The following is a 15,084-nucleotide window of genomic DNA, read 5'->3' on the forward strand; positions in this document are numbered from 1 at the left end:
CACTATTTGCACTGTTTTCTAACTGGTTTTACAGCTAAAACTGCATTCTAGTGCATATAATTTGTGTATTTCTTACCTCCTGAGGGAGTATAGTCTCTATGGTATTTTGGCATTTGTTTCACTAAAATAAGTACCTATATTTTTGTAACAGATTATTTTCTTTCGTGTGTGAGTACTGTGTGATTACAATGGTATTGCATGAGCTTTGAATGGCTCCTAGTTAGGCCTTGGCTGCTCATGCACACTACTCCTAGAGAGCCTGGCTTCTAGACACGGACTACATTCCACTAATAAGGGACAAGTGGACCTGGTATAAGATGTAAGTACCTCAGGTACCCACTACAAACCAGGCCAGCCTCCTACACAGATCAATTAGTTTTAAAATCAAGCAGACTACCTACAGAGAAATATACACAACTTAAAGGATTCCTAGATATTGTCATGAAAGATGGTCTTCAATCAGGATTGTAGGTGTGAACTGTGCAAGAAGACACATTGTGAAATTACTTGACTCATACCGAGATCTTCAGCATGTGCTCTTAATAGGAAAGCTTTCCCCCAAGACGTGTCCAAGACTGCTTCCAAGAACTGCAGACAGTGTGTTAAAGCAACACTGTTTTTTCTCTGCTGAAAGGCAACCCATAGCCACCCATCAAGATCAGCCAGCTGTCTAGGGGAAGACCCAATGACCCTGCCTCTGAAGAAAAGCCAACACTGTTGCCAAGCACTTGGTGAACTCTGGAGAAGACGTTTGGTCAAAGGGTAAAACTGGCTGTCCTGTATAGAACCTGAGCAGGTCTCATGACAAATTCCAGCATACGCCCAAAATAAACCAAGACTAGCACCCACCTGCCTAAAGTGATTGACAGCTATTTCTGGAGTTGACGGGGTAGAATTTCCCCCTCAACTTCAATGGCTGTTAGGAGTTTGGAGAAATTGTGGCAGGTGTATAAGAGTACATTTCTCTTTTGTCCTTAGACCAACAATGGGAGCCTCCTCTATGTCCAGATGGCTGCCTGGAGTAGGAGGCATATAGGGGTGGTGGTAACAGGGTTGCTGTATGGATTTTTGTTAGGGTTAGTATTCTTTGTGAGGTGGTGGCAGAATGTGATCTCCTGCAAAATAGCATTGGTTTGTCCCCTTCTTCTGGAATGAGGCCCACATGTTGGGGGGGGAGGGGGAAGGGGTAGGGGGAAGAGAGAGGGGAAGAGTGTGGGGACACCATCTTTTAGCCCAGTAAACATAGAATGGTGATGAAAATTCTGCCAAGAATCGACAACAAGATCAACAAAATGGGGGGGGGGGGGGTGATGATACAGGGGTTCTATTTACCCCTACTTCGGAGAGAAAGGCAATGCAAGACCAAGGTATACAGAAATCTACAACTACAAATAGAAGGCCAGCACCTGATGCTTGAGGTCCCAGTGTACCTTAGTAGAGGCCTACAAGGCATGACACCCTCCTCAGAAGTGAACTTTTCAAAGTAGTGCGGGAGAAACATTTTTCTGTCCTTCAAATTGCAGAGAATTTGGTAGATCTTACAATCCTTTGCTCTACGGTTGGAGAGAAAACAATTTATGGATTCAATGTGGGTTGTCATCAGAAGGATCTTCACTTGCCTCCAGATAAGCCACAAAACACTAAGATTTATTTTCCTTACAGAATTCAAACATCCAAAAAGTGATTTCTCCTAGATTGAAACTCCAAATACAACATTCACTAGCTGGAAAGGCTACTAGAGTGTATGGTGAAGTTCATCACAAGAGAAAACGGCAAACAAATTTAGTTAAGGTTGTTCAGTATGTATATGTAGATTAAAAACACATCTCTCGAGGGACTCCCTTCACACATTTGGTAGATGTCAGAGCTATGGAGTTGTTAAGAACATATCAACCTCTCGGATACTTCTGAAATAACTCAAACCAATATAGAATGTACCTTGTCTGCTTTATTAACATTTATTTCACTACATTAAGTTAAAGTGACAATATTACAGTTCCCCTGCTATTGATGCAGTCATGTTAGTAGGCCTAAAAAAAAAAAAAAGCCCTCCATTCATGGTCTCAGCCTACGGAATGAGTCAACAGGTTTTTTGAATAAACGAAAAAGTATCGCTGAAGTTACCTCATAATAAAATTGAAGAGACAAATTAAACAGGCATGAAGTATTGAAAGATTTCCTTTTTTGCATGGTTGGCAACTGACTACTCTTTGAAACATGTATATTTTATCCACGGTCTACAATACAGCAATAGATAAAATAATCACACAAGTTTACAAATTGAATTAAAAAAAACAAACAAAAAAAAAAACAGTTTAAAAGAAATAATCAAATGTCCAGATGAATCTGTTGGAAGGAATCTGTTAGTTTTCAACTCTAAGAATCTTTCCTTTTTCAGATTACATTTTAAATTAAGAGAAACAGATGAAAATTTGAGGGCACCCATGGTAAACTTTAGCTGTAATATCGGGAATCCAATTTTCTTTACTAATTTTAGAACCAACATTGGGATATCCTGTATTTTTCTTTTTTTTAAAACAAAGTAAAGAGGTTATATTTTGCAGCTAGCAGTTACAAGTACACTGTTACTTTAAACCTAAAAGAATGATGCATCTGAAAGGCGAGATTTCAATATTTTCATTCATGTGTAGAATATGGATGTGCAGTGTGAGTGACATTTTAAGCAAGTATGTTTGGGAGAATGGAGCAGACGTGATGTGAATATTCACTAGTATATATTTGTTACAGGTTACTCGTGCTACCAAAAATAAAATTACCTGTGCACCATCTAATTGCAGGATTAATCTATGTCCAGCTGACACAATGTAATGTGAAAAGATAAACTGAATAAATGTGGACCAACCTGACATCAGGTGGAAGTAACTTTTGGTACTGTACGCTTCGTGACAGCAACTGAATCCTAAGTATATAAAACATCAATACAGGCTACATTATGGAATACATACAATTCACACTGGAATAAATACTGGTAATGCCTCAATGATCATAATAACCGTAGAGGCTGTAAACATACAACAGTGATCTGCGCTCAGAGACAAAGAAAAGACAAGGACATGGTGAATATTCTCCGCATCACAAATTAAGAAAGAAATGGGATTGGGTGGGGAGCTGCAAGCTGAAAATACACAAACCAAGTTGCTGACAATCAATAAAACATGAGGCAATTATAGAGGACTGGGAATATGTAAGAATAGGCCTCAAAGATTCTGGCAGGACATCTCTATTGGTCGATGGTCTGATTTTTTCACAGGAGACTTCTTACTCAAAATATTCAAATCCTCTTTATTTGTGAATAAAGCAGTTTTCAGTACGTCAGCACAGAAAAACAAACCACCTCTCCGAATGGACAGCACTATCTTAATCATCACAAACACTCTGGTACAGCACTCCTTGAACAGTATTTCAGCCCTGACGATTGACTCCTGAAGTCTTGGCATGGCCTCAAAGACCAAGTACATCATCACTTCCAATAATGGACATCAACGTCTAATTACAAGAGGAACGTTTTTTTCCCCAGGCACTCTGAACAGCAGTTCTGGTAGTTGCCTGTGGCTAATCCCAGATGTGTGCTGTAGCTAGCCCTGTAACTAGCTAACCAATCAAGTATGGATTAAAACTCGAAGACCCAAGTACCCAAATTAAACACTGTATGTTCTGTAACACACGGGAAATTGAGCATAATTCTGAGAAGAAAATGCTAAACTAGCTCAGAAGTAGATGGCAGTGAGGGAGATCACCTTGTACAAAAAAAACGAGCATTGCACTCAATCTAGGGCCAGAGATTGGGTTTCATGGTTTGTAAAATTCACCCCACGGTCAAATTAACTTGAGACTGGTTGCCCATCTTAACTTTACAAATGTCATAACTTGAAGCCCTGGGAAATCCTTATCTGTGAAACAAAAAAAACAAAAAAAACATAAAAAAGGCAGTCGCCTTTACTTGGTTTGCTAATACACAAGGCATGTCAACTGACCAGAAACACAGCCATGACATCTGGCAGTTGTCACCTGTGTTTGAGACAGGGCAAAGATTACAAAGCAATAATATATACATGCACACCACCAAACCCAGTACAATAGCTGAAACTAATTACTAGGGGAAAATCAGCTTCATCGCTGCAAACTTAATTTCATGCTTGGCTGAAACCTTCTCTGGCACACTCTTACTACCTCAAAGGAAAAATAGTGACTGGGCGCCAGAACTGAACTTCTCTGTGCTTAATGAACTGGCAGGAATCCGGTTTTCACACTTATCTGCAACCTTGCTCTCCATAGATATAATGGCAAATATGTTAAAATCAGTGTGCATGTATTCTAAATTGCTGTACAGTTTGTAATACTAGATGCTGAAAAGGAAGCGAACAGGAAGCAGCACATTTCTGTGTGACCGTGCTCTTGATTAGAAATAAAAATTAACAGGAGTTTCCCCCAATTTCAAAACGCTGCCTAAATACAAGTTTATGGAACGGTGAAGCAAGATTTATCAAGAAAGACCTAACAGTGAAGGCAGATCTGAAATTCTGCACTCTGTGTGATTGTGAATTACATTTTCCACATACTGGGGATGAACTTTAAACCCCAGTAACTGCAATCATGCACTTTTAATAATCAGCAAAATTGATACCAGAAGGGATGAGTTACATATGCAAGCATTTAGAGGGCTGAAGCTACTTGGCCCTGAATAGCACAGAAAGCAGTATTCTTAGTAGGATTGTTGTAAAAGACAAGGAGGAATCTGCTGGAAGGTGGCAGTTTGTCATTTGTTCAAGTAAAAAAAATACAAGTTACTTGGCCATATTTCCTTTCCTAGCCCACAGAGTCCTCCTGTCTTGTTACATCCTCTGATGCTCTTAATATCATACATAACATTTTACAAGCAGTGTTGTCAGAATAGCACCAGTTTCGTTCCACAAGAAGACAGCAGATCTAATGTAGCCAGAACTTGAAGTCCACGTAGTGTTTCTGCCTGCTCATGGGACAACTGGCCCAAGGCTGAGCTCCACGTGGTGGGACAGCCAAACAGCTTCTGATGAAGAGTCCCCTTCGTCAGTGGGACGCATAGGAGTTGCTAGGTTCCTGAACTCGTGTTTTAGTTTGAAGCTCAGCATCACTTGCCCCTCCTCTTGCTGTGGTGTAACCTTAATGAACACTCCCACTTTGTTAGCTTTTCTAAAGGCGACAACACTGCAAGACACAAATGAAGCAGCATTAAAAAAAACAAAAAACAAACAAAAAAAAAAAAATAGATCTCCAATACTGGTCTGTAACAGACAGACAAAAAAAAGACTCCAACTTACAGATGGTTCTAATCAATGTGTAAAGATCCTATGATAGGGAATCTGGATTTCCAATGCAGCTGACATAGTGATAAGTTATGATTCAGAGAAAACGACAAGTTTTAAATTGCTGCATCTTGAATGGGGATATATCTGGCTGCAATAACCCTGAAATGCCCCGCCACCCCCTCCCCACCCCTGCCCCCAATTATCAGTGGTTGTTTTAAAGAGCATTTTGAGGACCGTAAAAATGTGGGCAAAGGATATTAAAATGTGGTCACAAAAATGGTCCAGGAATTTTAATCATCTTATATCCACAAGCATCAGACATAATTGAGGGGGGTGAAAGAGTACATAAAGAAGTGAAAGCACCAGGACTTGTTATGGGGAAAAAGTAGAGCCATAAAAATAGAAGTTATAACCCAATTGTTTTACATTGTTATGCATCGCCACCATAATTGTTTTCTGAAGACGAATTCCAAAACAGTACTGGGGTCTTTTCTAGCATGGAAGAATAACAGACCTTTTCAGGGAGTTATGTAAAATTGGGTTTGATTATCTGAACCTTGAAAATTAAAGTAGTGTTTTTATTTTAAGACAATACATTATTTAATTGAGGAAGGAGCAGAAGTGATCTGGTGGTAGCATAATACTCATGTTTTCACATCCATTTTTCTAACTCCAAATTTAAAGATCAGATAACACTGGATAAAAAAAAAAAAAATCTGCAAAGTTCAAAGCTAAAACTCATGCTACGTTTAGGTGTTACTAAGTTTCCTAATCATCCTCAATGGTTGATAAAGAGTATGGCATACTTCAATGTAATGAAGTGGATGTAGGTGTGAATCTACTGATGATCAAATACTGCACACACACCAAGAAGCAGCAATTTGAGGCAGCTGATTAAAGTGGTACCGGAAGCCTAAATAAGTCAACGTTAAGGATGGGTGAAGAATTCCACTCCATCGGCGGAGTTTTCCCCAATCCACGCAGTTCCGAAAAACTCCGCAAAGTGAAGTGGATCAGAGTTTTTTTCTCTCGCTCACTAATGTTAAGTTGGTGAGCGCGAGCAAGAGGAATTGTTAAGTAGATGACAGTGAGCAAGATTTCTGGACACGAGCGGTAGGCAGCAACAGCTCGCAATGAGAAAGCTGCAGCATGTGTTGTGGAAGCTGCCATTCGAGTAGAAAATCTACTTGAGCGGCAAAAAGAAGTTAGTGCCCTCTGGAGTACCACATGATGTCATACTCCTGCGCTAAAAATCAGTGAGACTTACCCATATTCCGCTGCTCGCGGAACACCGCAGAGTTTTTTTCGGCACTTCGCGGAGTTCTGCATAGCAGAACTCCGCCCAGGCCCAGTCAACCTATGGCAACTCATTGTTGACTTTGGAGCACCTTTTGCAGTACCAGTAAATGGGAAGTCAACCAGGCAGATCAAAAGAAGAAAAATCAGGCAAAGGTGCAGTGGCAGACACTAGAGGTGCATACAAACAAATCCACCAAGAGAAAAGAAAAGTGAGTGCAGATCAAACCCTTACACAATAAGACAATTAATTTCTGGTTTCTACGCATCTGACTCTGAGTCAGTCATTTCAAAGGCTCTCAAAGTGATTAAAGCTGTCCCAAGATCACTTGTTGTGCAGGTAAATGAGGGGGAGAGGAGTTGTGCAGGTAAATGAGGGGGAGGGGGGTTGTCCCTAATAAGAGAAACTCACTCTGGATCATCCTGAAAATCCTGGGGTTCAGCAAGTTCATCATATTCTGCAGCAGCATCTTTTCCAGCAAGAACCAGCTCCTTCAAAGGAACGACTACCTGTAACATAATACAGCAAAATAAGAAAGGGCATCATTATCCAATGACTGTAGGGGCCTACATGCTTTTCATTTTGGGAAATTCTAAAGGATGTCACTAAACACCGGATACTAACAGGCTTTGAAAGACCTCCCAGTTTCTGTTGTGTTCTGAAAGGTCAGTCTGAAGTAGTTGATTCCAAAAGATGAGCACAGAGGAGATGGAAAAACACACAGAAACAAGTACTATGCCTTTACACATTAATACACAGGTTTGTGGACTGAACAGGACAGAAACATACAATGCATTACTTTACCGGGAGGTAGTAGAAAGTTGAATTATGTCTGTGAATCTTGACTCAAAATCAGGGTGCAGCGGTTTCATGTAAAACCCACTTTAAAGTGTAATAAGAAAGAAATTCGAGCTGCTACTATGTTGCCGACCCTTTATGATCAGGCACTATCATACTCTGTGAAAAGAATGGGTTCCCGAATTCTTAGCTTGCCTAGGTACAGTTTGTGAGGAGTAATAATGTGATCACAAAGTCAATCTTGAGCAGGAAACTGTACCTTAGCCTTATTATCATCTTCTGGATCCTCTTCACAAGGAGCAAGCATCACATGGGTGACGTTCTCTACTGGGTTAGTCAATGTCAAGAGGACCTGACTTTCCTGGAGAAAATAGAAGCAAGGACATATTTCAGACATGCTATCTTCATAATTGAGAAAGATATCCATGAAGACACACTTATCTAAGTAGGACAACCATAAACTCTATCTTTTGCTTACTTCCAATCTCGCAGCACTGCAAATAAGTTATTTTTCCCCAAATCAAAAGTATTTTTTTAACAGCTTAGGAGGATGAAAGGCAGAGAAGGCCCAGCCAATATTTTAATCTGCTCGTGCCCTTTGAAGAGATGGAAAAGTTACTTACATGTAATACCGACTCTCTTCAAAGTCATATTCATAAGAACTGAAGTATCCCAGACATGAGTGGGACAATTCAGTGATTGGTACTATTGATTATGATCCCCGTAAAGGGGGTGGAGGAGGGGAGATCCCACTCAAAAAAACAACTGTTCTGTCAAAGTCATAATTTGAAAAAGGAGTGTGGGCTGGTTTATTTCTCAAAGCTAGTCCGTATACTTCTGCCCATGTCTTCATAGAGTTAATGCATCTGTCCTGCCTTTTTAAGTCCACCGTACACGTACTGCCTCTTGTATACTTTCATTAGGTTGAGTGCAAGCATACAGCCTCTTGTATACTCATATTTCTGTGGGCCGAAAGCCATTTCATTTGTTAATTTCAGTGTCATTTTAAAAATCCTGGCCTGCTAGTGCTCAGTCATACCTCTTTGTCCCTCCTTTTTTTCTCTGGGATGACAAACTACTGTATATTTAGGTCATGGTTCTTTATCTCTTGGTTTCAGAGACTACTTCATTTTTCCTTTTTGCGGGTGTTACACTGTGGGTGCTTCAGGCTGAGCTGCTTCAATTTTATTGCAGCATTCATCCCTCCCACCACCTTCTCCCAAGCTGGAAAAGACCAGTTGTTGTGCTCTGATCGGAGCTGCTCTCTCCTTAAAGAGAGCTTGAAATGTGCTCAGCAGGACAAATAAAGTTACAAATGTTTTATTGACTGTGTTTTTTCCTTACTGGTGCTATTTTTGTTTTAGTAGTTGCCTGCTTGTGTTTCAACTTTTGCTCTGTATTTTGTACTCTGTCTGCCTGCCGTCTGTCTTTTTCTCCTCACTGTGCTATTTTTTGCAGAACATTCTCGCTCCGAGATTCTCGGTCTCTGTAAACAGACCTGCACTGCATCTGCTTGCCTTCCGTAAAAGTATCTAATTGTTTATTTCAATGTTAACATTTATTGGTTCTTGTGTGCAAAGGCAGTGTATCTCTTTAGTTTCTGAGATTTGCTGGTTTTAGAAGTAATAGGACCATCTGTGCACCCTGCGCACACTGCAGCAGGGAGACTGACAAACTCTGCTGTGGCTAAATAACCAGGCAGGCAGCAAGACAAGAGCCATAAAGTAGGTTGATTGTGGCCAAGGCACAGTGTATTCACAGGATTGTATACATGTATATAGCTTTGCCAGGCATTAGTACCACGACTGCGCAGACAGAATACTGTAAATTAATATCTTACTAAGAAAGTTGCATTTAAAGCATTCGTGCAAAAAAGCTGGAAAACAACAAATTTTGTTTCAAGCCGAGTCTCTCCTCCTTTTCGCTCTCTTCTCGTCTCCTCTAGCTGTTTTCTTCCCTTGCTTTTCTATCCATTGCTTTCTCCTTTGTTTACTTATTCGTGCTCATCAGCCTCTCTCCCTTCCTCTGTTTAATTTCTCTCTGTAGCTCCATCCTCCTTTTCCATCCGTCTTGCCCACTCTCTTGCGTGGACTCTCCCCACTCCCCCTTTCACTCTCTGCCTCTTCTCCAGTTCTTGATAGCTGTCAGACTTCCCTCATCCTCTCCTTCATTCGCATCCATTTTAAAGTAGTAAAAATGCTTTAAAACCCAGTCATGTTTACAGAGTACTTACTGTATGTCAACAATTTTATAATATATTTATATGCACTGTTGAGGCTCTTTCGTTTTAATGTAATTTATTTATAAAGTCCATACGTGCCAGAAATCCAGCTTCAAAGCGCCATTGAAAAATGTACATTATTACAACCTAGAAAAGTTTAAAATGTATTAACAACCTATTCAATCGTTTTAACTAACCAAATTATTTTAGCACTCGACATCAGCAGAACAACTTAATAAAATAATTTTAAATGATACATTGATGTTTAAGATAATCTCTTCATAACACTTGTCTCGGCTGACAGTCTCCTGAAAAGTAGCATCTGCCCGATTAGTTGTGCAGCTTAAGTTAATAATGGTAGCTACTGCAGTGTCTTCAAACTGGAAACGTCGCTCACCTCCAATAAGCAGTGTGAACCACCTCTCTCACCACTCACCAGAGTAAAGCCCCCCTCCATTGCCACCCTCAATTAGGCTAGCTGGGTCGAGACAAACGCTGTGCCACAGTTCCCAAAACTACAAAGATGGCAATAGCTCAAACTCTGTATTAAACGCAATTAAAATCTAAATGGTTTGTATGTGCTAGGCTTTCCACCTTTCGAAACGTGTTTTACGGTAATTTTGGAGCAACTTCAGAGGAAGTGTCTAAAATGCTGTTGATCTGTATTCAGCTGCATATAGAACATGCTAAGACGGGGGAGTTTAAGGGCTTGGATGCTGCAGGACAGGCTTAATTTGCACAGACATAGCTGTTTTAGAGGCCTCTGTGCATGGGTGGTGGTACCCAAGGTCAAAATAAAGATGCCCTGGCAGAGGTATGAGAAAGTGCAAATACAACGTACAATAACCACAACTGGAAACATGCAAATGCACTCTCAAGTAGTAAATAAATGCAATAGGTCTCACATTGGCGAGAGTTGAAGCTACTGCCGTTGTAAATGCATAATTGGAATTTTCTTGCTATATAAATTGGTCCACCCTTTTTTATAATTTGGTCTTTTCCTGCCGCATAATTCCAGTGGCCCTGCATATAACTGAAGCACTTCCATTTACCTTCTTCCTCCATCTACAGCCAAAATTAAAAATGTTACCATTAGCATCCTAATTTAAAGCTGCCATGCTAATTCTAATAGAATACCACTTTCACCACCCCACCATCAGAGCTGCTGGCTAACACAATTCTTAAAAAAAAGAGACACAAAACCACGGAGTAGTAACGAGAGAAATCAACTAGAAGGGTCACCCAAACATAGCAAGAGTGTTCAAACAGTCAGAGTGCAATAAGGATGCTATGTTGGCCTAAATCATGGCCATAACCGCAATAAGGAGACATTAATAAAACATATAAAATCATCTTGTAAACCCAATAAAAACCTTTAGCAGAAATCCGTTTTTGGCATTAGACTGTAATGCTCAAAACAGCCCCTAAAGGGTACCACAACTCATCCATATATATTTACCATGCCACATAATTCTTCTACACAAATACACTCCATACCACACAATTCCACAAGTAACAATTAAAATATTTCCACTCCACACCCATACCCTACGTTCCAAAACAAAACACATAGGTAAAAGATAGTAATTTACAACCCCTACAGCTATATCTCTCGCAAATGCAAGACCTATTGCATTGCAAATGCTTAAATAATTTAGTTACAGCCCGTGTTTTCGGAATGTCAATTTTTCCTTGTCACCCTGTACAGCTGTTTTTTTTTTGGGGGGGGGGGGGGGGGTTTATATAGGGCAAATTCTATCGGAAGGTATTGGAGTGCTTTAGAAGATCACTAGTTACGTAACACAAGGACACATGCATTTTTTGGTAGGCACAGAGAGATTAAGTGATTTGCCCACAATCACAGGATGTCGAGCTGATGCAGAGACTTGAACTTGGTTCCCCAGCTCCAAGGTCGGCAGCTCTGGCCATTACCCCACATCCTCTTTCAGACATTCCATTCTGCTAATACACTTATTTGTATCACCATTCTGCATTTCTCTTCAGTTTTACCACTGTTTTATTTTGTTAACACAATCATGTATTTAAATTGTGTTTAACAGGGAACGGGGAGAACTGATGCAAAGACTAACCTGGTCCTCCCCCCACCTCCTAGTGGCAGGTTGTTAAATGGCCCTTCACTTAAATTTACTTTATTCCTCGCCCTCCTTTCCAACTGCTTCCCTTGGTCCCCATTAGGGTGGCAGCCGGAAAGTGTAAAAAGGGTCAATGCCAGGGGCACCCTCCTCCATCAGAGATGAGACGCACACGCCTAACACAAAACACCGTTAAAGTGAGTTCCCCCTCTCCCCAGACCGCCCTCTTCTACCCTCCTAATTTCTCTCTCGATATTTTCACCCTGTGTACTCCTCTCTGTTTATTAGCTTTCTCTGGCATCAGCAACCCAGACAGAAGAGGGGTTGTTTTTACATAGACGCAGAATTGTAGGGTCTGGCCCCCACCGTAGAAGCATATGTGTGGTTCTTTAACTGGAGCCGGCACTTTAACCTCTCAGCTTTACAAAAGGGCACCAGCACGAGACAAGCAGAGGAACCTTTACAGCGTCTTAGAGTCAGGCCAGAGTGGGGTGGGGGTCTGTAGACTCCCAACAGGGCATGAGTGCACATCCGCAATCTCTCACAGAACACACTTGCACTCAGAAATACAAATGTAGAATGAGGCACATGAAAGAGAACGGCGCACACACACACACACACACACACACACACACACACACACACCTTGGAACGCTAAACCTCAGCTTCATTAATTTGTGTCCATTTTTAGAAATTCGTTGAGCTAAATTGTACCAGTTGTTTGGGTAATGGGATGGTCGGATTGTACACAGCAGTGTTACTTGGTGGTGTTTTGGGAGAGAGAGAGAGAGATCTGTTATGATTAATACCTTTACTGCATACATGTTCCGTCAGCTGACGCTGACCTTCATGTATTATGAAGGGGTGAGGCGCAGCTCACAATCACGCTGCGACTAACCATGTTATCACCCAGTGGTCTGATATGGTGTTTTGTTAAAATGTTGAACATATGAAAGAGACTGCTGAGCAATCCCACCTAGTTGTAACATTTGCAAGTGTGCTAGGCCTCTGTCTGCTTACTGGCTTATTACCTTTTTTTTGCATTCTGAAGTATCTGTTTTCAAGTTTAGCTTTTAACAGAGTGTAAAAAAATAAATACACGCAATTGGATAAATTACTCGCACCTTGAGATCTGTTGTGCGCCTGCCATGTAAGACATCTCAGTCATCCCATTCCCTTTGCTGTGTAACATTTCACCTTCGCCACAAGAATCCGAAGAAAAGAGTATAGAAAAAAACTAGATCCGGTCTGTCTTTAAAGTGCTGTGTGTGTAACACACAGAGGCTTTGAAGCACTATTTTCTGTTTAACACGGGCTGGCGCTTTGAACCTGCATGCAAGTATGAGATTTTCACAGATGTAGTTTCCTCCCTCAAACCCACGCTCTCCTCCACTTCTTAGGGTGTTTTCTGAGTACACAGGTCCTCCCTCTTTGTTCTTCTATGGCCTGCTCTCCCCTTCTTTCTCAAACACTCTTTCTGCTCCTCTGTCCAGAGTTCATTCACCACTTTCTGCACAAACTACCTATCCCTCTCTAGCTTCCTTTCTATCTATTCTGCACAGCTCTCACTACCTACTAATCATGCCACAAAATTCCACTACACAAATACAATAAATACACTCCACACCACACAGTTCTAGAACTGACAATTCCAATACAACCCACATAATTCCACTCCACACATCCAATACACTCCTAACCTAAACACATAGGGAAAAGACATTGCCATTTACAACACCAATAGCTCTAACTCTTGCAAATGCGAGACCTATTGCAATGCAAATGCTCGTTTTCTCCTTTCTTCCCCAAAAGGAAATTACTGACCTTCATGTAGCGCAGGTTTGGGATGGACATGATCCTTACTTCCGGAATGTAGTTCCTACATATTTGAGAGTAATACAAATACAGCTTAAGTAAACAGAGATAAAATTCGTACCCAAATAGCAACAGATAAGCAACAACCACATACCATTCCAAATACATTAGTATGTTTCAGATCAAACCACCACCACTTTCCCAGCAATGCACGACAATTCAAAAGAGGACATATGAAGATGCAAGTACTAGTTATAATGCAAGAAAGCTCACTAATAGTTACTTACCTGTAATCCTAGTTTTACTACAGGGAATCTTCATTATAGACATAAGTGTGGGACGATCCCATCCACCCCACCCCAAAAAGGACGGTCCTACCCATGTGTGGGACAAGACCCCCACAACTGCCCCACCACCATTTGCTTTGTGTCCCAGATGGAGAAAAGAACAAGAAAGAAAGGCAACACATGCAGATATTCACAACAATAGGTATTCAAAGCAGTAAGAAAAGGCACATCGAAGTAAAAGGGATAGACACAGGCACAGACCCACCTACTGCAGCTGGAACAGATTCACACAAGGCGGCAGGGAAGAATGATATATCTGGCCAAACCCATGTATTACTTAGGGCTGGGGTTCTTAACCTATGATCTGGAGACTCCCCCAGGGGATCCACAAGGCCTAATCGGTGGGCCATGGCTGGTTAGGAAATTAATATTAACTAAATAATTAAGTATATAAAGAAGCAAATGTATAATTGAAAAATTTACATTAGTCTGTAATCATCAAGGAATTTGAAATTGGAGGCTAAAAATTAAGGCAGTATGCTCAGACTGATTCACGGGAGCAGTGCAAGTGCATCAAACAGAATATAGTATGGTTGATGAGTGTTATCAACTGAATTTCGAAACGTTCCAACCTTCCTATTAAAATTTAGACTTTTTATATCTGTGAATTAAATAAGGTATTTCATTGTTTGTATATCTGATGAATGATGGCATCTGTATTTATTGTTTTGCAACTCACATTATAGAGAAAACTTAGATTGGGGTCCCCGGCGTCCAGTAATTAATTACCCATTGGGGCATTCTAGGATTCCAATAATGATTCAGAAAGGGTTCCTGGGTTTCAGTAAGGATTAAGTGGGTGTCCACAGAAGTCAAAATGTTAAGAACCACTGACTTGGGATAAGGGGATAGAAATAGTGGTCCAATATTCCAAAATACTCACACAGCCACCAGCTGGATTTTAAATTTGATAGACGTTGGGTTAAACTCTGGTTTACTCAAGTTATGCTCGCATTTCTGTTGGAGGAAGGAAGAAACAAAGTAAATTTGGGGATTAAAATGATCTGCAATATAAAACTAATGGCAAAATGTGTGTTGCACAAATACTATTTAAAACTAAAAGTTGTCAAAACATGCCATGCTATTTTCTCAGCTAAGCCAACATGGAGGCATGAAAATCTCCGTGTGAGCCACACCTTGGTCAAACAGCATGTTGCAAAAAGATGTATCATGGATAAGGAAAAATTACACTCTTGTAACCATAGTT

General features: G+C 40.7%; 1 protein-coding gene across 2 annotated transcripts in view; it reads right to left on the bottom strand.

Annotated features, from left to right (window-relative positions):
* Window positions 1-1,935: 1,935 nt before the first annotated feature.
* The window catches only part of DCTN4 (dynactin subunit 4), a 119,981-nt gene continuing 106,832 nt past the window's right edge, over window positions 1,936-15,084 (bottom strand). For both annotated transcript variants that reach the window (XM_069199563.1, XM_069199562.1), the window contains 5 exons: window positions 14,761-14,834; window positions 13,540-13,594; window positions 7,661-7,762; window positions 7,015-7,112; window positions 1,936-5,205 (listed from right to left, as the gene is read on the bottom strand). In XM_069199563.1, coding sequence (XP_069055664.1) covers window positions 4,992-5,205; window positions 7,015-7,112; window positions 7,661-7,762; window positions 13,540-13,594; window positions 14,761-14,834 — 543 coding nt within the window. In that variant the 3' untranslated portion in view covers window positions 1,936-4,991. The remainder of the gene's footprint in view (window positions 5,206-7,014; window positions 7,113-7,660; window positions 7,763-13,539; window positions 13,595-14,760; window positions 14,835-15,084) is intronic.

The sequence above is a fragment of the Pleurodeles waltl genome, chromosome 7 (genome assembly GCF_031143425.1).
Source record: "Pleurodeles waltl isolate 20211129_DDA chromosome 7, aPleWal1.hap1.20221129, whole genome shotgun sequence".
Classification (NCBI taxonomy): Eukaryota; Metazoa; Chordata; class Amphibia; order Caudata; family Salamandridae; genus Pleurodeles; species Pleurodeles waltl.